General features: G+C 44.2%; 1 protein-coding gene across 8 annotated transcripts in view; it reads right to left on the reverse strand.

The window, feature by feature from the left end:
• Window positions 1-19,279, reverse strand: part of NR3C2 (nuclear receptor subfamily 3 group C member 2) — a 205,337-nt gene extending 186,058 nt beyond the window's left edge. For 2 of the 8 annotated variants that reach the window (XM_084856233.1, XM_084856232.1), the window contains exons 1-2: window positions 16,247-17,344; window positions 9,074-10,862 (exon numbers count right to left, since the gene is read on the reverse strand). In XM_084856233.1, coding sequence (XP_084712359.1) covers window positions 9,074-10,862; window positions 16,247-16,310 — 1,853 coding nt within the window. In that variant the 5' untranslated portion in view covers window positions 16,311-17,344. The other 6 variants (XM_084856236.1, XM_084856237.1, XM_084856235.1 and 3 more) reach the window with 6 other exon arrangements.
• Window positions 19,280-22,994: the final 3,715 nt, after the last annotated feature.

Here is a 22,994-nt window from a genome sequence, read left to right on the forward strand (position 1 = left end):
CTCAAGAACAGACAGGCCAGATTAGCTTTTGCCAGCAAACACCTAAAAAGCCCGCCCAGTTCTGGAATAAGATTCTTTGGACTGATGAGACCAAGATTAACTTGTACCAGAATGATGGGAAGAGAAAAGTATGGAGAAGGAAAGGAACAGCTCATGATCCAAAGCATACCACATCATCTGTCAAACATGGTGGAGGCAGTGTTATGGCATGGGCATGTATGGCTGCCAATGGAACTGGGTCACTGGTGTTTATTGATGACCTGACTGCTGATCAAAGCAGCAGGATGAATTCTGAAGTGTATAGGGCTATACTTTCTGCTCAGATTCAGCCAAATGCTGCCAAACTGATAGGACACCGCTTCATATTGCAGATGGATCATGACCCAAAACATACAGCAAAAGCTACCCAAGAGTTTCTTAAGGCAAAGAAGTGGGATGTTCTTCAATGGCCAAGTCAGTCACCTGATCTCAACCCAATAGAGCATGCTTCTCACTTACTGAAGACAAGACTGAAGGCAGAAAGACCCTCAAACAAGCAGCAGCTGAAGGCAGCTGCAGTAAAGGCCTGGCAAAGCTTCTCGAGGGAGGAAACTCAGCATTTGCTCATGTCCATGGGTTCCAGATTTCAGGCAGTCATTGACTACAAAGGATTTTCATCCAGGTATTAAAGGTGATCCTTAAGTTTGAAATGATGTTGGTTTGTTCCATTACTTTTGAGCCACCAACGATGGGTGTGTATGTATGCCACTGGCTGTCCTTCCTGAATGGTTAGTGCCCTACTTTTGTCACACCCCTTGAATTACAGCTGAAAGTCCTGACTTCGCTCCCATCTGGGTGTGTTTCCTTTCAACTTCAATGTGGTGGTGTACAGAGGCCAACTGCCAAAACGGTTATCCCTGTTCCAATATTTCTGGCCCTGATTGTAGTTGCCCTGGGACCGCAGAGCTGAAGGGTGGCACGCTCTGACCTCTACCACCAGCCAGGAGACTGAGGGCCACTATGAGGGCTGCTCCTATTGCCTTCCAGAAGGAGTTCATGACAGGGGGGAGAACACACTGCCCCCCCCATCAGCCAGAAAAGGAGCTGGTGCTCCAATGCTCGCTTTCCTCTTCCCTTCTCATTCCCTTTTCCTTTTGTATATTGTCAGTTATATTGTCCATTATATCCTGTTGCATAATGTCTTATCTTTCAATAACTGTACAGTTCTGAGAAAAATAATTATAAATTATTATAAAATTTGTAATAATTTATAATTATTAAATTATAAATTAATAATTTAATAATTGTTAAATTATTTTAATTTAATAATTAAAAGTAATTAAATTACTTTTATAATTTTATAAATTATAAAAAATATATTTTTTTATAAAATTTAAAGCATGAATTTTGAAATGTTTGAATCAACAAGTCAATATAACTTTTGGTTTTACATTTGTTATAATATGCAGTGCACTGGGCCCAGATTTACAGTGCAATCTCTATATATCTACTGAGAAGAAAGTCACATTGAGTTCAATAAGACTTGCTTCCGGGTAAGTGTGTACAGGATTGCCACCTACATTAGTAATACATTTAATCTCATTGATTTCAGCGGGACTAATGTATGACTAATTTAGTCTGGATCCAACCCAGTGTGATGGCCCTCTTTTTGTCTACAAAGATGAGAGTCTAAATAAGGAAAAGTAACTGCACCAAAGGTATCTGGAAAGTTACAGGCCAATGGATTTTTTTTAGGGAAAACTTTTGCTGAAGCGGTACAAAAGGTCAGCCTCTTCAGTTTTATTGTTTTTTCAAGTAACTGTGACATTTTCCTAAACCACTTTTGAAAATTATGTCTCTGGCATGATCACAAATTTAGAACTGCACTCTCACTCAGATTATCGTTTTCATAAAACATCATATTTTGACTCAATATATTGTTCAGTCACTGAAGTAACACAAATAACAATTTCTAACTGGCTTTAAGCCTTCCTTGATTACTGAAATAAAGCATTTTATAAGTGTTTGAAGGCTTCACAAATTTAGGGGGAAAAGATTGGGATTCAACTAAGAATCAATTCAGACGCTGCATCAGCAACATAGGAGTTGCTGCAGTGTGATTCATTCCCAAGCTGTTCTGGTAACATAGAAACCGTAGATGCAAGTAGCAGAAGTCTCTGGCCCGGTTCACATGTCAAAATAACCCAGGTTTTTTCCAAATCCTGGTTTGTTGTGAACACAGCAGTGTGTTCGCACGTACTGCTCCAATGCTCCTGTTGCGAACTACAGCAGCTAGACAACACAGGGCCGCTCCATCTCTGGGCTGTTGTAACGCATGAATCAGGAACTGTTTTTTCTCTCTCCCGACAGGCCAAAGAAACACCCCACAGTTTGTTGTTCAGTTATTTCTCTAGCCTGGCAGGGGAAGAGACAAGCCAGAGTTCCTGGTTCACACATCTTGACAAACAAACCAGAGACGGAGCATTGCTGGGTTGTTTAGCCGCTCCCAACAGGAATGATGGGCAGTGTGTACTAGCTCACTGCCATGTTAACAAACCAGGGTTTAAAAAAACAAACAAAACCTGGGTTGTTGTGAAATGTAAACCGGGCCAATGATGTGTCTACTTCCCACACTAATGCTGTCCATGAAGATACAACCTTAGGGTGACGTTTATTTAAAGACTTCCCCCCAACAATCCTCCACTTTCACCATCCAAACTCAGCAAACCTTCTCCTATTCCCATAGAGAACCACACTCACATCACTTCCTGGTTTTCTGGCATGAAGAGCATTGTAATGGGCATAGGACCTTTAAGAAGCTCATCAAGAAAGCCATGGAGAAAACATGACAATGATGATTCCTCCAGCAAGCACAAGTGGTATCTAATTGTTTGATTGTTCTTTCCTCTGTGTATCTTTAAAACAGGGGTGGACAACTTGTGTCCCTCCAGATGTTTGACCTACAACTCCCATCATCCCTCACCATTGGTAATGCTGCCTAGGGCTGATGGAAGTTGCAGGACAAAACATATGGAAGAGCACAACTTGCCCACACCTGCTTTAAAAAGAAAGCTCCATAGAACCAGTATTTCTTAGATATTGGGTCATTTCCATACACTAACATAATTGTGCTCACTGAATCTATATCAGTAGCAACTGGAGTAAGAGAACTGTATGATAGTAACCTTTTCTTCCTACTGAGGATGAGTGCTAAATTTGTGCAAGTCTGGAATTAGATTTATCCTTTGACATTTTAGACTTACACAAGGGGGAAAAGTATGAACAAGCCCTTTCTGATTGAGATGATTTACCTATTATGTCTGAAGTCCTCAGGGAGCCCCATAAGCTTTGAAAATAATTGTGGAGAAATGATACCGGGCTTCTCCCAGAATCATTTGCTGTGTCTTGGACTTCCCTAGAAAACCCACACAAGGAGATATTAGACTCCACCTATCACCATCCACACTCTCCCTTACCATGCCTGTTGCTGATCACACCTCTTCATCCCATAATGCTTTGTCAACTCTGCTTGGCTGAAACTGCCTCGCATCTAGCTAAAAAGAGCTAACAGCTGGGGGGCAACTCCTGCTACAGAAAAGTTACAAGTGTTCCTAACATATTATAAGAAAAATGTATAAAAGAATTGTCCTGTTCACACATTCTACAAAGTAGTTACTTGAACGTGCAAGTGGGAATGCAGCCATATCAAGTAGCCCCAACTCAGATGTAGCCCCCTTCCCTGACACCAGCACATATGGCATGAGCATCTGCAAGTAGGGGGTCTCTGTGCATACAGCTGAGGCATGGAGGCTTCCACACAAGCAGGAACCCCAGCAGCACAGGGCTTCTTCTCATGTGAAAGTCTCCGGGCATATAGCTGCATGTGCAAAGGACCCCTCCCTGCGGATATAGGTAGATGTCAGTGGGAGGGACTGCGCTATATGTGTGACATCAGTGGTGGGGCTACCTGCTGCAACCCTATCCCTGCTTGTATGTTCAAGTAATTCCTTTGTAGAACACCTGAAAAGGGATAATGTTTGCATTAAAATCTATCTATCCTACAAAGAAACAGTTCATTACAAACCTGTAAGAGAGATAGAGTGAAGAGGATGTTGAGACCAATAGTTGCAATGATGATTATCATGTCTGAATAGATCCAGCTTACATTGTTGTGTAAGGAAAAGACAGACCATAAGGATCAGAAAAACTAACAAACCCCTACAGGAAGCCCCTCCTTTATTAATCACTCCCTCCACTTCCAGGTCTTTTCCATGAGCCAGGTAGAACCAGATCTCTGATCATTTTACATACGTGTCTGACTCATGAAAAACCCAATATAGTTATGGTTTAAAAAAAGGTGTCTTAAAAGAAAACATAACTTCTGATCATTTGTCCAAGTATATAATAGTATAAGCAGAGGACATTAAATCCAAGATCATCTGGAAGCGTTTGGCTCTGCCGGGCAAATACATCAAACATTAATTTATGTATGCACATTAGAAGGTGCTTACTCATTATAGTAAATAGGCAGGAAGTATGCATCTAATCTGAGAAGCATTAATCTAGCAAGGTTAAGCTACTCTTACCTTCCAAGAGCAAGAACCCTATGCAGATTCTAAGAAATGCATAGCGAGGACCACATAACATAGATTAGTTTGTCGACCATTACCAAACTTTAGCTACTAGTGTATTCTCTCTCCAAGGGTGCGTTTCTACACTATTGCCTTCACTTCTTTTCCAACTTTGTTGCTCTGTTTTCCCAAGCGCATTTTCTCTCGTGCGTGTTTCCATGTTCCAAAAGGCCCCGGTTCATAATCGTTGTACCCTGGCAGGCTGTGCTGTTTCCACGGAGCCCTAATCGCGTTATTCTTTTGATGGCTGGGTGGTGCCTTTTTGGAGTGGGTTAGGTCTGTTTTCCCTGTCTGTTTTCCTGCCTCCTCCTGTTTCTGATTCCCCCCTCCCTCACCTCCTCTGCCTCGCTGAAGTTTCTCACTCTGGCCAGTCTCCTCCTTGCCTTCCCAGCCCTTTTGTTTTACTTTAGAGAAGGAGCGAAAAATCAAAGCACTGTGCCTGGAGCATCCCCCCCTTAAACCTTCCTTGTTGCCCCTAAAACGGAGATTGAAACCACAATAGTGCACTAACAAAGGGGCAAAAAATCAAAGCGCTGTGTCTGGAGCATCCCACCCCCAACCTTCTTTGTTGCCCCTGAAACGGGGATTTAAAGCACAATTGTGTATTAATGAAGCCACGAAAAATCTGGAGCATCCCACGCCCCTTTAAACTTTCTTGCCCCTAAAACGGGTGCTTATGTGTGCATCTTTTCATCTCTGCCTGACTGCTCCCTCCAGGATCATCTCCCCCTCTCCTTCACACAACTTCAGTGTTCCCACCCCCTCGGCCATGTTTCCAGGACAACAGAAGGAGAAGCTAATGGAGGAGTAGAGGATTTTTTAAAAGGCTTTCCCTCCTCCCCCGCCCCGCTTCTCCTTTCCCCTGAAAGTCCAGATGCACCTGCATTTCAGGAGCAAGCCTCATTGCGCACAATGGGAGTTACTTCCAGGTAGACAAACATATACTTGTGCTGGGAAAGGGAGGGAGAACACAAGGAGGGAAACTAGCCCCCATTTTAACCCAGAGGACCTCACTGACCACAATGGAAGTTATTTCTGACAAGACAGCGATGGGTTTGTTGTGGGAAAGAGAGCAAAACCAGCCCCCAGTTTAATGCACAGAATCTCTATTTGGAAGCTGTGAAGGAGTCACGTCCTAAGGAATGGGCCAAATCCTCAACATCCCGCTTAATCGCATTTAAGGAATTGAGCTTAAAAGTGTGCCATTTCAATTGAGGGGGAATCTCTGTAAGTTCAGATGTGGCATTCAAAGGCAAGCCTCATTCAGCACAATGGGAGTTACTTCTGAGCAGACACTAATGGGTTTGTTGTGGGAAAGAGAGTAGTAAAGACAAAGACAGAATCCAGACCCCATTGTAACCCACAGGATATAACGATGTACTTTCGTCCTAGGGCAATTCATTGGAGCCTCGCTTGGTAGTTTAAACACATTTAAACAACTGGGCTTTAATGTATGTCATTTCAATTGAGGGGGAATCTCAGCCTCATCTACAGCAATGGGAGTTACCTCTGAGGAGACACAAATGGGTTAGTTGTGGGAAAGAGACCGAAACCAGCCCCCAGTTTAACGCACAGGATCTCTATTTGGAAGCTGTGAAGGAGTTACGTCCTAAGGTAGTGGACCGAAGCCTCGAGATCACGCTTAATCGCATTTCAAGAACTGAGGGCTTTGATATGTGCTGTGTCAATTGAAGGGCTACTCTGTCATTTCTGTGGTCATTGAGAAGGCAAGCCTCGTCAGCACAATGGGAGAAAACACCTCTTGACTGGGGTAATGGGCTGTGTTCTAGTGCTTATTTTCAATGATGTTTTAAAAGTTGGTCCCTTGGCATCCTGCTCCAAAATGGCGATGAAATTTCTGGAGAACAGGGAGGGAAAGGGTTGGGTCACTGAGGTCAGAGTGACACACCCACAAAGGCCTGGCTAGATGCCCCATAGGCAGGGCTAAGACAGCGAACCCAGTGCGACTGTGGAAGCAGGTCAGGCCGCCATAAACCGGGAAAAGTCGTACTATACGCTGTCTCAGAAGAAGCAGTTTTTCAGCAATAAAATGTGACACTGGGGCTGAATGGCCACGATGTCATGGAACCACAGAGACCCCCATGGCACAGGCAGCTTAGAGTAAATTGCTGGTGGAAACACAGCCCAAATTTGCCACAAGTGCTCTCAGAAAATACTAGGGTTTTTCTAAACTTTTTCCAAGAACGTTTGAAAGATCCTAAAGCCTCTTCAATGGCCGTCCTGCCCACAAGAAGGTAGGTCAGCTACATCAACCAAGAAGCTCATCGAGTAAAACCGTAAAGAAAAGGAGGAACAGGAGGCATTTTCGCCTCCATTCTCATCTCACCCTATTTGGCTCCTGCCGGCAAGGCACAGGATAGAGAGAGGGCTCTGATCTCTGAGCCACCTTCTATTGACAGGCAGTCTCTTAGGATTCCACTCTTTTATGATTATAATTAATAATGACTAGACACTATATCAGTCAAACTGGGCAGATACAGATTATATAGATGTACATATATAGCTAATACACAGCTCCTTGAGTATTAATTAGTGTGTTAACAGTTTCCAGTGCCTTCATAAAAAAAAAAAATGCTAAAGGAAATTTATGCTGTTGAACTGACAAGTCTATAACCGCCAAGTAAAGCTTTGAATATAACTTTTAAACAGTACGAAATGTGCTCAATTGAATTTTTTTTCCTAATCAAATATTTCAGTTGAAGTAATTGTCACTACTGGAAATTCTTTAAATTTATACAACATGTAAAACGTGGTGTTCTACTTACTGTAGTTTTGCACAAAACATGACATAAAAAAATTATCCTAGGGTGCAATCCTCTGCATGTTTAGACAGAAAAAAAAGTCCTACAACTCCCAGCATACCCCATCTACCTATGCTATGCTGGGGAATGCTGGGAGTTGTAGGACTTTTTTTCTGTCTAAACATGCATAGGATTGTGCTCTTAAACAAATTTCCCCAGAAAATCCACATCACTAGAGATGGCTGGTTCAAGGTGTCTCTGTCAAACCCATTATTTGCTGGGCTCAAAATTAAAGGAAATAGCTAGAAGCACCTTAACTGTCTGCGGGCACATAGAGTCCCTTGTTTTTAGAGAAAATACAGTGAGCGAGCCCTGGTGTTATTTTTCTTTAAATGAAAAGTTGATTTGAGAAGGGAGACTTTAGAGCAGAGAAATGGCAAGGGAGAGAGGGAGGTTCTCAATCCTTTGCCCCACCCTCTGTTCCTCCACTCCAGATCACTCCCCACCCCACCCCAAGAATGGAGTTTTAGAAGTGTTTGGAAACTCCATGGGGTAGAGATGCTACTTGGCAGGACAATTTGGAGTGCATATATGGTGGGAAACAGAAAGGGTTGGGCATCCCCTTCCATTCCTCAGTGGTGCTCCACTTGGAAATTCCCCCTTTCAAATTAGCTTTTCATTTTAAAATACAACATCAGGGCTCAGTTACGTATGTTTGTGTCTAATGTGTAGATGGAGGAATTGAACAGTCAACAGAGAAGGACTGGTGGGAAAAATATTACTGAAAACATGATAGAAGAGAACCCAAGAAGGCCTGAGGACAAAGATGAAGTGGATATCAAAGGCTGATCAAAGATCCAGAAGAAGTAGTTCAGGGGAAAGAAATCTTTAGATTTTGCTGTTACATCATTGGAACAACAATCTCAGTTTCTTAGCACTCACTCCTGTAGGTTACGCCTTCCGTGTACAGCTATGACGACTGTGGAGTAGTCCAAAAGAATTTAGTAGATCTAGCCTTGCATAAACAGTGTTATGTCAGGCTTGTATGCAGAGTAGTCCTTCTGTTTTGCAGGGAATAATTGCATACTGTTTTGAATGGTCAGAACTGTTCTATACTACAACTTCGTAGTTGTTTCTACTATTTTTCAAGAGGCATTTGAGTGTACATGTATTTAAGCCACTATCCTTCTAAATTAGTACAAACAGGGAAATAATTTTGCTAAAAGCCTTTATAATTAATTTCTACATTTTGCCCATTGGAAATATATGCATACTCACAACCACAGAAACTTTATAAAAATAATCCCTTACAGACACTTGATCTTTTTTTAAAAATTTAATTCATCCTTTTAGTCAATGGTTGTAGCACACTGAAAACATTCAAAAATACCTAATGAATATCTCCAGGTCAATGTTCCCTAAATAATTATCTTTGATGTTGAAACCCATGAAGCTGCTTAAATACCACCATTAAAATGAGTGAAAATATAAAGCATTTTTTAGCAAATTAAAATTTTAATGTACTGGTTGAGTGTATATACCAACCAATACTAAAATCTGGCATGTTAGCACAGAAAATTGACTAATATTCTAATGATACACACTGTAACAAAGAATTATGCAATTTTGAAGAATAGCAAACAAAACCGAAACAGATATTTTGTCTTTAGGTAATCAGCAATGTAAGAAAAGTACACCTACCTTGACACATTTTCTGGAATGTATTCTAGAACTGGATACCCATCGTTTCTTCTGGCAGACAATTCAGAATGTGATTTCCATGACTCCACTAGAGTACTTACTGGAGGAAATGAGCTCATATGCTGAAAAGACTGCTCTCTACCAACAGGTCGTGATAAAGATATTCTGCCTTGAGCTCCAATCCTATAGTGAAATGACTGTCCACCTGAATTCACACCAACAATGGCAGAGGATGGCAGAGTATTCTCTTGATAATAGCTGCTCTCTTCAGGCTCCTGTTTAATTCCTACAGATAAGCCTGGATTTGGAAACCCACTACTTTCACATGTGACATCAAAAGAGGACATAGGTGGTCCTAAAATCCCAGAAAGAGAATAGTAGTCTTTATCATCCATGAAAGAAAAATAGGACCCATCCATAAATGGAAAAGGATTTACAGTCTGATTCCCTTTAAAAGAAGCACCGGAACAAGAATGTTTAGCCGATTCTTGCTTTATTGATACTGAAAATGGGGAATCAGAACTGATTTTGCTGTTTTCTCCAAGACATGAGCTACTGAATACCCCTTCTGGTTCAGGTTTTATAAACTGAACAATATTCATTTGATTAGCTACTTCATTGTTAGAGATGGCATTTTCCATTTCCTCTATTTTAGGAAATATGATTTCTGGAGCACCTTTATTGTCTTTTGTATCTGGACTAGGAACAATGTCTTGGCCTGTGCCAGGTCCAACAGGTGTGCTAGATGCAGGAAAGGCTAGTGCACCATTTACTGGACTACACATAGAGGACCCCGCAGTACTAACAGCTGGACTAGAAAGAGTAGACCTATTATTGGCATTGGAAGGGCTGGCAATAGAGCACCTTGAGTTCATATTTGCAGGACTGGATACTGAGGATCTCATGGTAATATTATTAGGACTTGAAACTGGAGATTTCACGCTACAGTGACTAGGAGGGCTCGAAATTGGAGATTTCATACTACTTATAGGACTAGAAAGAGGGGACCCCACATTGTTAGCATGTGAAGGACTGTGCAACATTGAGTTTCGGTTTTCAACATTAGGCGAACATGACAAAGGTGTTCCCTGGTTTACTGGACTATTTACTGTGAAATTTCCAAAGTTAGTAGGTGTAGTTGAAGATACAAAATTAATTCCAGGAGGGCTGCACACTGAAGAAGTCATGCTTTGAGGACTACAGTCAGGAGGACTCTTGTCTTGACATACTCTAGGGCTTTTGACAATTGCTGGCACGATGCCCCCATTCATAGAGGTTGCACAGTCTGATATTAGAGGTCTTAGGGGCCTGTTTGGGGTGTTCAAGGGAGAGGTGCAGTGGCCATTCTCCTTGTATAGCTTTACTAACTGTTCAACATTTTGATACATCTTCCCAGGATTTATGCTTCCTTGTTGACTTTGCTGATCATAGGTAAAATCAGCATCTCTTACAGAATCCATGTACAAACCCATTGATTCAGCTACAGTTGCAGAAAGTTCCTTCGAATCTGACTCAGTTTTTATGTCAGAGGTTGAAATACTAGGCTGATTGTGGTCTTGCTGAAGGCAAGAAAGTAGTTCAGGTTTTTCTTTGTTGCTTCCTTGAGCACTGCTGTTTGGAAAAGCACCAGAAACACAGCTCACGTTTACAATCTCCATATAATTATTACTCTCTTCAGGCCGCTGTTCTGCTCCTGCAGAAGTATACTCCATAGACTGGGAACCTTGACTCCAGCGTCTCTCCATATCTAGGCTTTCTGGATAACTGCGATAGCCTTTGGTCTCCATAACTAACAAAAGAAAATAGTAAATTAATATGTAAGTATGTCTATGCAAACACTGTCACATATCAAAGGGCTATCGCTGCAATCCTAGTCACAACTCAGAGAAAGCCACATTGAACACAGTGAAGCCTACTTCCAAGTAAACATGCGTGGGACTGCACTACACATACATACAATCTATCTTTTAAAAATATGATATTGAATATTCTATTTTATACTCTGTCCATCCTTGGGAAATGTATTTTCAGCTTTCTATTTCAAAAATAACAACTGAGACAACTTGGTAAAATTATTTCATTTGCTTTGCTATTGAAAGTAGATAAAATGACCTCAAGAGTAAATTTAATCCTACATTTGCATGCTCCAAGCTTGTTCTAATGAAGTATTTGACTTTGTTTTTACAATGATCATATTGATAATGAGGAATACGTTACATTTTTAGTAACTCCAGCACAGCCAGCAGACAAGTATGAAATATGGTTTCTCTTTCCTGCCTTTTGGCAGTAAAACATGACAGATTTAAGGCGCAATCCTATGCATGTTTAGAGATAAAAGAGTCTTACAACTCCAAGCATTCCCCAGCCAGTCAGTTGTAGGATTTTTTTTTCTGTCTAGACATGCATAGGATTGCACCCTACCTGTGTAAATAGATATGGCTTTCCTCCTAGGAACCCTGGAACTGCAGTCCTGTCATGGCCGACTAACACTCTCCAACAAAAATGACGTCCTACAGTTCTCAGGATTTCCTAGAATTATACTGGTTTTCTGCCTCTAAAGTACATATGCCTCTTTCAGCCAGCAATTGTTTATCAAAGGTCACTGGTAAATAAATGGAAGTCATGGTCCTGTCCCTTCATAAAGCCAGAAAAAGGAGTGGATGAATGGATAAATCCTACAGAAGGCTGCAGAAAATTACTCCACCCTTACAAGTGGGGTACTCCCCAAGCGACACTGTTCAGTAACAAGAAACACACCTAGGAGAAAATTACTGTTTCAAGAAAAATAAAGTATCTGCATTACAGAACATGTTTGAAACTTTTATTATTTTGGTTGAACTAATGCTGACTAGGATGTAAGAACTGCCTTGTATTGAATCAGATCAATACTCTGTGTAGTCTACATAGGTGGAGGGAGCAATCCAATGGCCCCTAGACAGCATCTGAGGAGCTGTAGGATTTTTCAGATTCCTGGCTCCAAGGTCGGAGACAGGGCTCTGATCGTGGAGCCAGGAAACTGCGCTCCCCATCCACTCCCCATCTCATCCCCTCTCCTGTCCCCTCACAGCTGGCATGGAGAGAACTGTGCTTGCTGCCTCTACAAGCTCGCAAATGCAAGCTTGTAAGGAGGGAAGGGGGCGTTCCCGTGGGTGGGGAGGGGAGTGGGGATACAAGCTATCCCCAGCCTCCGTCCCTCCCGACCCATCTAGCTAAAATGCAGAACAGGATGAGCAAGGGACATATGCTACATCATATATAGCATAAAACATATGCTACATCATCAAACTACAGCTCCTTCCCATTTGTTTAAATAAAGGAATCTAAGACGTATACCTTTTTTAATGGACTGGTTTACATGTTCACTAGGTGAGCACAAATATTTTTGTGTTGGAGGAGTGATGTCCTTTCCCCTCCCCTTTGTACATGTAATTATATGCACAAATCATACTAGATTTGGATAACAAGGGCTTTCCTATGGTCCTATCACTGTCCCCTCTTCCAAAACTGGTAATTTGTCTGGATACCTGCTAGGTATAGTTCCACCTCATGCAAGCTTGATACATCTGATTTAAATGGCATAGATATTTATTCTGATCACAATTCACTACCTCTTAAAACCAGAAGGCAAAAAGCATTCACACGTAGCACTCTATGTTATGCAGACATTACATCAGACACATGGAAGCCAAGGTGAAGCAGAAGAGCCCCAATAGGTGCAACCTTGCTGCCCCACCACACACTTGCTTAATCACTTTGACAAATGTGTGCATAATGAAATCAGAATTAAATCTGGCTTTAAAATCTCATTCTTATCCTGTTTAGCCCTGCTGATATTTGCCTTTTCTTTGAGCTGAAAGACCTATTAAATAGGCCTATGCATGGGAATATTTTATGTATCCCAATCCAATGCATGTTTACTCAGAATTAAGTCCCACAGTGTTTAGCTGGGCCTGCTTTCGGGTAAGTGTGCACAAGATTGCAGCCATGTAGCACATTCCCATGCTGTTTATTAAGAGAAATTCCATTGTGTCCAATGGGGCTTACTTGCTAGGAAGTGTGTTTATGATTATATCTTTTGTCTTTGCAACACATTCTCCACATCCCCTTCATATAACTGAGGAACTATTTCCAGAGTGAAATCCCAACCTGAAACCCACAAGTAAATTCTGTTATTTCAATGGAGTTTATTTCTGTGTTTAGGATTGCAGCTTAAAGCTGATTTCACCATATTTCAGCTGACTGACAAATAAATTCTAGAAAAATCTGTATATATATAGCTGTGGTAAAACAGAACTATAATATTTAAAATGAGAAAGAAATGTCAATCCTTAATAATATTTGAATGCTAATAAACAAGAAAAGTTCTTGAATCTTTAATAAGGAAGAAAATCTAAGGCATTGTTCAGTTAGCTAGAAGATATGCATCAGGTGAATTGTTTGCTTATGCATTCCTTGTTTGGATAAATGGCTTATTTTATATTCTCTGAGCATGCTTGTATTTTGCATTCTGCTAACAAATTATACCTCCTTATTTAAGCATGATTTTATCATCTATTTACTTGCGCATCCTATACCGTTGATCATCTACTGTTTCAGTTATTTAATTCACATTCTCCCTTAATAATAGTCTTGCCCCCATTCTGATGCAATTTATACTTTTTGTGTAGAATACCTACATCTTGAAAAAATTAGATATAAAATAAAATCATGGTTACCCAATGTGACAAACATTCTAATTTCAGCAAATAAATGAGAGAAACTGCCATGCTACTCCAAATGCACAAAACTGTCTTACAAAACAAAACAGCGAGAGCATGCATGAGATCATATCCATAAATTATTGAAAACAAATTGATTGACTCACATTAAGCCACTTGTGGCAAACCATGGCATGTATCTACCCAATTTGCATCCTATCATTCAACTTCCCCCTGGAGTTAAACATAAATTATATGTAAGAAGGAGGAAGAAAGAACTCACCTAGTCATAAAACAGTAAAAATATGACTTACATTTTTAATATACCAAAATTAGAATAAACTTTTTTTTATAGGGAGAACAAGTGATTTCTCATAAAGAACTAGTGGCTTTTTATGTTCTTCTCTCCAACCATGAGCATGAACTTGGGAATCTGCTTGTGATTGTGGTCAATGAGGTTCACCTGGTGACTGACAGGGGATTTTTTTTTTTTTAATCTACCACTCTCTCTGTGCAGTTGCTACTATGGATTGTGATAAAAGATTTGGCAGGTGTAAACAGGCAAAAGCACTGAAGTACTCCCGTACTTTCATCCAACCCAGACAAGACTAAAGTATTTGCAAGCCTTATGGCTTTGGAGGATAGAAACTCCTAGTACATGGAATTTCAGATACCTGAAATAGCCTGAAGACTTTTCACCTGTTGATTTGACAACTGCAGTTCATGCCCTCTTAATTTCAAAGCAGAAGGTCACATAGTCTACGATGTCTATTTGAATGCTTCCACTAGTATGGAATAAAGAAGCCCATTCCTGACAGTGGTTCCAGCAAACAGCACATTGCACCCTTTCCTTACAGAGTTCAAAGCAGCAGTCATACAATTCTCTAATTTTATCCTCGGCACATGCCTGACAAGTAGGGGGAGAATGGCCTGCCTAAGTCCATCCAGTGATCTATCAAGTATTGTTATTACTAACCATATCCAAGCCATATTGCTATAGTCCATTGTGGTGTCCACTGCACCATAATGGTTCTCTCTGGAATCTGCACTAGCTCCCTATTGCTTTCTGCAATTGGAGATCCTGATGTTAGTCCCTTAACAACCCAAGTCCCAGCACACCTGAGTGACTACTTTGTCTCCAGTGTCCCATCTTGTCCTCTAAGGTTGACAGTGGATGGTCTTTGCACCAACCACCTACATGCCAAGTTTGGACAGTTAGGGCATAAAAATGTGACCTGGCTTTTGGTGTCCATCATCAGGTAGGTATTGAGGTGGTGATTTAGGTATGTTCCAGATTTTATATTTATGCCTTTGTACATACAATGGGAAAAACTGAAACAATATCTCCCTCATTCTGCATCAACCACCAGAAATATAAATCAGCAAAATATAACATGCACATGAATCAACCACTGCCTCTTTTTTTTAAAGCAATAAGCCATGCATCAATTTTTAATATCACCTGGACCAAAACTACCTCTTCAATCATGGCATTTATTTGTAACAGAACTTGCACAGTTCTCTTCAAATATGGTGATAGGGTATATATGCAAATTCAATTTCTAAAATAAGGTTGAAGATAGCATACCCTTGCCAAGTCATCCCATTCGGAAACACTTTTAAGTATGATCTGCCTGTCCATGAGTTCAGTTGAAATGAATTCCACATCCAAATGTGTTGAAAAACGTGTATGTTTTGCTCAGCAAGTTGAGCAATATTGAACTTGAAGAAAACTGAATTCAGAATTATTCAGATATCTGCTTTGAAATTTTAAAAATATACATGTCACCATAAAAGCAACAAAGCCCCAAGACCCTGCACCCCAACACACACACAATTTAACCCTTCCTGTAAAACATGCTGACTTGTATTTTGTGTCTCAAGATGGGCAGTTGTCAGCTACACAGCCCTTTAACTTAGCAGAAACCTTATAGCCTGCAGCCTCCAAGCACAGCCCTAGCTCCTAATCCCAGCATGCAGGTTCACCCAACCCAGCTTCCCACCCAAACAAAGCATGCAAGAACAATCCCCTCCCTCCTTCAAGCTCAGTGTATCGCCTCACTGCCCCAACTCCAACTGTCCTACCACCCCACCCCAAAACTTTAGATCCCTTTTGTCTTCCCAAATCTAGAAGGATCCCTTTGCTTAGGCGCTGCTCTTTCTCTCGAGCATCCCTTCGCAGGGGAGTCTGCCCGAAATAACTGCAGTGATTTAAAATTACGCCGGCTGGCAGAGCACCTGTGGCTTGTACAGCCCAAGCAAGCACCACGTGGAGAGAACACGCAACAACTGAAAATGTGTCATCGCGTGTGAATATAGCACTATCCCGAGGCACCGATAAAAAGTTGGGTCCCCCCTTTTAATCAGGAAGAGGCCCCAAGGGCTGCCCCCTCCTGCGAGAAAGAAATGTTAATAAACTGAAATACGATCACCCCCTTCCTGCTAGTTCAACAGCCACGGCTTTCCCTCAGCACACCTATAACGTCTGTCCCTCCACCTGTTGGTATAATCCACACGTCCCCTCCAACTGCCATCCACATCAAGCCAACACCCACGATCGGAAACAACAGGATAGCCTGGAACAGGGAAAGCGACGAGGGAAAACGTATTCTTCAGAAAGGGCAGATGCGTTATGTCGCCCAATGACACCGTGCAGGATAGAGAGAAAAGGCGGGGGGGGGGGAGGCGCGCTCGGAGGTGCCAAGTCCTTTTAAAAACATGTCACATGCTCAGATAAAGTTCAGGACCAGGTTCCTCCTCTCCCTCTTCCCCATTGGCCGCCGGGAAGAGCTAAGCCGCGGTATCGGGGACCATCGCGCTTCCCATTGGACAGAAGCTTTTGTCAGTCACCCGGCGGGCGACATGACTGATACAAAGTTGCTGCGACACAAGCGAGAAAATGCATCTCGCCTTAAAGCTGTAGAGCCCACCTCGCAGGGAGTGCGGCGACGCCGGCGCTGGGGGGCGGGCTGGGGGGCTGTGTTGTAGTTCCCGCTCCCCCTGCTCTGACCCTGCAGCTGGCAGGGCCAGGCAAGCGGATTTAGGAACGAACCGGGCCACGTTTAAGACGCTCCACCAACACATATGGCCCGCGACCCCTCTCGAGGAGCGCGGAATGCCTTTTGCGCGGAGCTGGCTCCCGAAACCCGGCCAGAGCGGGGCGAGAGCTGGGAGCCGATCCCGCGCCCTCGGGCTGCGACTCCCTTCCAAGTTACCTCCCTCCGAGCGACCCCGCCTCCCCCTTTTAAATGGAGGCAACATCCAGATCGGGGGCTGGCTTCCCGGGTCTCCTTTTCCCGCCCCTCGCAGCCTCTCCGAGACATTAACTCCACCTGTACCAAGGTGAGCGCTACGGGGGCCGCTTCCGTTCTGCGCCCTACTAACCGCTGCCGCTCCCCCCCCACCCTCCGCCCCGATCAACCACAAAAGCGAGGAGGAGGATCGCGTTTCCATTTCTATACCCGTGTTTAAGCAACCTAGGAGAACACGCATGTTGTCAATGCCATAAACCTCTCGTCTTTTTTTTTTCCTTTCCCGAAAACAAACAAACAGAAGCCTATTAAGAGGCTCAAGGACTTGCCCTCTGGGTCCCTGATTGCATTTTACTGCGTCTGGTATATTCTTCGCCAAGCGCTGCTCGGGATCTTTTAAAAAAAAAAAAAAAGTTGCACGGACGCTGATAAGTGGGAGCCATAAAACCGACTACCAAACTCCAGACCCTATACAGGACTAGGAAGGATTTTACCACACGCTCCATCTTTGCGGCCAGAGTTTCTAAATATATTTTTAGGAAGACAATGATATTCTCCCCCCCCCCGGGAGGTGGGGGAAGACTGGCCGTAACGATTGGTCAATTTCGATGGTCAATGAAAGCCATCCCCCCCCCCGCTCCGATCCCCATACTTTGACACCACCAAATAGCAGCGGTGTAAATAATCTATCGTCTCCCCCCGCCCGCTTCCTCCCGCCAGCAGACGTCTCCTTCCCCCTCCCCTCCGCTCGCGCACACACCCTTCTCTCTCCCGCTTCTCCCCATTTCATATCCAGACAAAAATAACTCCCGGAGAAATAAACTTTAATGAAATTCCAGGCACCCCAGAAGGAGAGGCTGCAAAAGTCCCCCAACCGCGGGAGAGAAATCGTTCCAAAAGACGACTTTCAAAACACCAAACCTGCTTCGTGCATGTTTAAAAACTCGGCCGGGGGTGGGGGGGTGGAGGCGGAGAGATGCTTCCTTCCTAAAAAGAGGAGGCAAGAACTCGAAAATATCGGCAGAGTTCTTTCAGACGTCACATTCCCTTCATGTTTTTAACCCTCTGACAGATATTGATCCGCGTTGCCAGATCCAATATGAGCCCAGGAATCAGCTCGCATGCCCAATAGCTGCCCACAGGCCGAAGTGCTTGCTGTGCCTCCCTCTCCCCCCACCCCAAGTTTTAAATTGGATATGGACAGGACTAGCACATTGCTCGCTAGAAAGGCACTTAGTTACTAGTGTCACCCATTAATTCTCCTATTCACACCACCCTCCAAGCTCAATCCAGCTGGACCTCCAGCCTTTCTCCTCCCCTCCACCGAAGCTCTCCCATTTGATTTTTACCTGCCCGCGCCAGGGCTCTGACTAAAATGCGAGGGGGTGTATTTTCCCTGGACTCACCTTCATTTTTCCACCACCACCCCCAACGACGCGCAATGGCCGGAGGAGGCAAGTCCCTCCGGCTCCGATCCAGAAGGACTGACAACGGCCGACCGGGGCGGAATGGCAACAAAAGAAGGTGGATCCGGAGGAGATGTGGAGTTAAATCCCGCAAGCAGAGAGCGAGGAGGCAGCACGCAACCCCCGGCAGCGGCGGCGGAAAGCAGCAGTAGTTCCAGCCTCTTTCTCTGGGCGGCCGGGGCCGTGCAACTGGAAGCGGAAAGCCCACTCGGATCAGCCTTCTCGGTGACAGCTCTCCGCAAGGAAGGCTGGCGAAAGGTTTGCCCCTGGCTGTCACATCGCCGACCGTTGCTGGAGGGCGTCGGGGGGGAGGACAGAGGAGCGAGCGCTGGATCCGGCAGATTGGATTCTTCTTCCAAGAAGAGAGCGGCGGCGGCGGCGGCCGCGCGGCGGGGAGAGAAGCCCCAACTTAAGTCATTCCAGGTAAAACTCCCATCTGCGCCAGAGCGCCGCCGCGGGAAGATGTGGGTGGGAGAGACAGAGCAGCTTCGGGGGGTGTAAACTTTGTTTTTTCCTCCCCTGCTGCCTCTTGCGAGCTGCCTTCTCTGCGCGTGTGTCCTTTCCTCTTCACCTTCCTTCGCCTGCTGCTGCTGCTGCCTGCTGCTGCCGCCTCACTCCTCCTCCTCCTCCCCGCTTTTGCTTCCCAGCTTTTGCTCTCTCTTACACACACACACACACACGCTCACACACAGCGGGCTGGAGCTGGTTCCTGGTTTGTGGAGCTGTTGGAGGGAAGGGAAGGAGAGAGAGGGAGGAGGAGGAGGAGGAGCAGCAGCGCGCCCGCCCTCCCTCCCGCCCTCTCTCTCTCTCTCTCTCTCTCTCTCTCTCCCTCTCCAGGCGTGTCTCGCAGCGGCGGACTCCGAAGCGGCAGAGAGTCCGCCCCTCCACCCCCTCCTTCCCTCCCCTCGCAGCGCAAAAGTGGAGGGAGCGACTCGAGCGCCACAAGGACCGTCTCTGACCGGCTTCCCCGTCCAGCGGCTGGAGCTGGCTCGGCCGCTCCGCTTTCGGGCGCAGACGGGTGGGGAGGAGAGGAGGAAGGGACGAGGCGGGGCGCGCAGGCCAGGGCCAGCGAGCGGGCAAGGCCGAGCTGCACGCATCACGCGGAGGGAAGCGCTGCCGCTCGCGGCAGGGAAAGCGGGGAGGGCAGTTTCCGTCCTCGCTTCGGCGGCGGCGCCTTCGCTCTACTGTACCTACAGTATGCGCGCGCCTTCCCTGCCATGGTTGCCACCCTCGCGCGTCTCTCTCGACCGCCTCTGCCCCAGACAGTCCAACCAAGCCCAACAGGTTTTTGTTTCTCTTTCAACCCTCCTCCTCCTCGCCCGTGTCCCCCGCACGTGCGAACTGGAGGAGAAGACCGAAGCGGCCCAAGCTTAGAGGGCTGCATTCGATCTGACAGCGCTGAAGGCATGAGGCGGAGGACATTATGCCCCATTAACTTGTATAAATCCAGCAGTGGGGCTGGATTTATGCGTCTGTGTTTTTCAAGAGCTAGGTTTCAGGTGCCCAGTGCATGCGAGGTGCGACTGCAGTCGACCAGAAAATTAGCGCGGGGGGGGCGAAAAGCAATCAGGGATCATAATTTTTTGCGTGGATTTTCTTCCGAATCTATTACAACGCCACACCTTGTATTGGAGTCTGCCAACGGCAGCACAGAAGTCATGATGAAAGTCACTTTGTAGTGATGCCCCCGCGCAAAAGTGGATTGGAAGCCCTGGCGCACAAATCACATCCTGGACTGCACCGTAAAGGTCACACAGAGCCAGTGTTTCACGTTGCTGCCATGGCACAAAAGCATAGATCTGAGGCATAGGTCCATGTGGTTTTTTGACTGTTTTTTGTATAGAGACCCTCCATGTCCACTTTCAAATCATAAGTCATATTCATGTCATGGGATACTTGTAATAATCTCAGATACAGAGATCTATAGGCCCTAAACTAATGAAAACACCCTACATCCATCATTCTGTAAATAATTGTATACTAAGGGTCAAACTAGATGTGACTTTAGACACACATTTGAATCCCGTCTTTTAGATTCTCGTCTTTTTAAAAACCCAGTACAGCTTTTTTTAATCATTTCCTTCTGGCCTGTTCCTTGCTAAAAATTCCCACCACTGCTGCTTGCATTTGCAGCTTTTGTGGAGAGGAATCTTTAATGAGAAAATGGAATTGGGGAAATAAAGGTTAAGCCTTTCTCCCACATGTCATGGTCCCAGTTCAGACCAGGTTCATTTACCTCCAGTCAGTGTCAGAGGGATCTCAGTACCAGTTGTTGGGAACATGAGAGGGAGGGTGCTGTTGCACTCATGTCCTGTTCTGGGCCAGCTTCCCACCTAGAAGCATCTGGTTGGCCACTGTGCAAACAAAATAATATTAGTAGGTAGGCCTTTGGTCTGATTCAACATGGCCCTTCTTATGTTCTCTCTCTTTTTTTTAAGTTAGTAGGAAAGCACATATATATTCAGGTGATCTACTTGTATAAGAACCTATTTTCCAAAGTGTTTTTCAAGCTGTACTTAGAGATTCTGCCTCAACCTGCATTTCTTCCTTGCAAACCCATAGAGTGGAATAGGAAGGGAGGAGATTACCAAGCAGAAGGCAACCAAAATAATGAAGGGACTGAAGCATCTTAGTCAAAAAGCTTGGGGGCATGATAGAGGTTTATGCATAGCAGAGAGAGAGAGAGAGTAAGTTCAGGACAAGATATAGCACTTCTTCACACAGTACAAGTTATCCTACCACAATCACTGCCAAAGATGAGGTGATCACCACTAATTTAAGGCTACAATCCTATATCCACCTACCTGGGATGGGAATAAACCCCATTGCACTCTGGATCTTACTTCTGAGTAGACTTGTATAGTATTGCACATATTTAGACAGAGAAAAGTCCTATAATTCCCACTATGCCCCAGCCAGGCATGGTGGGAATTGTAGGACTTTTTTCTGTCTAAACACACAAAATTGTGGCCTGAGTGGCTCTTTAAGAGAACTGGACAAAGTCATGGAGGATAGCCCCACGTGACAACTATTTGCCATGGTAAGTTAAATGGAACCTGCATGTTCCAAGGCAGTATACCTCAGAATATCAGGTGCTGAGAACAAACAACAGCAGAAAGCCATCACTTTTATGCCCTTGTGAACTAACTTTCCAAAGAAGCAGCATCTGGTTGGCCATTGTAGGAAACAGGATGTTGATCTACAAGATGGACCTTTGGTCTGATCCTGCAGAGTACTTCCAGTGCTTTTTACGTTCTTATTGAGTGTTGCATGTCTTTTCAAAAACTTAAAATAATTCACTAGCCAGCTTCCCAAATACCTACTTCGGTACAGCCACACTGAAAGTGAAATAAAGGAACTCCAGGTAAGCATTTCTTACAACTCTCTGGTATAATGTTAATTTAAGTCCCGTTCATTTCAGTGGGTCTACCCTAAGTAGGACTAACGCTGAATACAAACCACAATGATATGAATGTGTTACTTCAGATGACTGACTTCAAGAAGTATGGGATCCTTACATTTGACAATATAAGAAGCCTACTTTATGTTATTGGAATGCAGAGAACATGCAGATTCAGAAAGAACTATCTCCAGGGTTCAGGCCTTGTTACACCATCATGTAAAGACTCATTAGAGCTGCGATTTTGCAATGCAGTATAGGTATGAGTACAATGTTCCTTTTAAGAGTAGATTAACTGCTTGGAAGATATCAGTCACGAAGTGTGCTATACATGTCTAAATAAATACACAAATAAATAAATAAATATTATAAGATCTTAATTGAACAACAAGGACACTGGGGCATGCTGGGTATTTCCAGAGGAGACATTTATTGTGCAGTTGCCTCCCTGCCTCATTCAGAATTGTACCGGGGGCGGGGCCAGGGGCAGAGTGGTTAGTCTAGATCATGCCGTCTTTCCCTTGTAACCGTCCTCTGTTTTCCTACTTCTTCTGTCCTTTTCTTATCATGGAAAACCCATTAAACAGGGAAAGACAGAATTGGTGCACAGTGCCTTCTGACTAGTCACACTTGTTGTTCAGTCGTGTCTGACTCTTCGTGACCCCATGGACCATAGCACGCCAGGCCTTCCTGTCCTGCGCTATCTCCCGGAGCGTGCTCAAGTTCATATTCATTGCATCAGTGATGCTATCTAGCCATCTCATCCTCTGCCATCCCCTTCTCCTTTTGCCTTCAGTCTTTCCCAGCATCAGGGTCTTTTCCAGAGAGTTTTCTCTTCGCATTAGGTGGCCAAAATATTTGAGCTTCAGCTTCAGGATCTGTCCTTCCAATGAGCACTCAGGGTTGATTTCCTTTAGGATGGACTGATTTGACTTCCTTGCAGTCCAGGGGACTTGTAAGAGTCATCTCCAGCACCACAGTTCGAAAGCATCAATTCTTCGGCACTCAGCCTTCCTTATAGTCCAGCTCTCACAGCCATACATTACTACTGGGAAAACCATAGCTTTGATTAGATGGACTTTTGTTGGCAAGGTGATGTCTCTGCTT

The sequence above is a fragment of the Heloderma suspectum genome, chromosome 5 (assembly GCF_057233095.1).
Source record: "Heloderma suspectum isolate Gila_16-S chromosome 5, 16-S_ref, whole genome shotgun sequence".
In the NCBI taxonomy this organism is placed as follows: Eukaryota; Metazoa; Chordata; class Lepidosauria; order Squamata; family Helodermatidae; genus Heloderma; species Heloderma suspectum.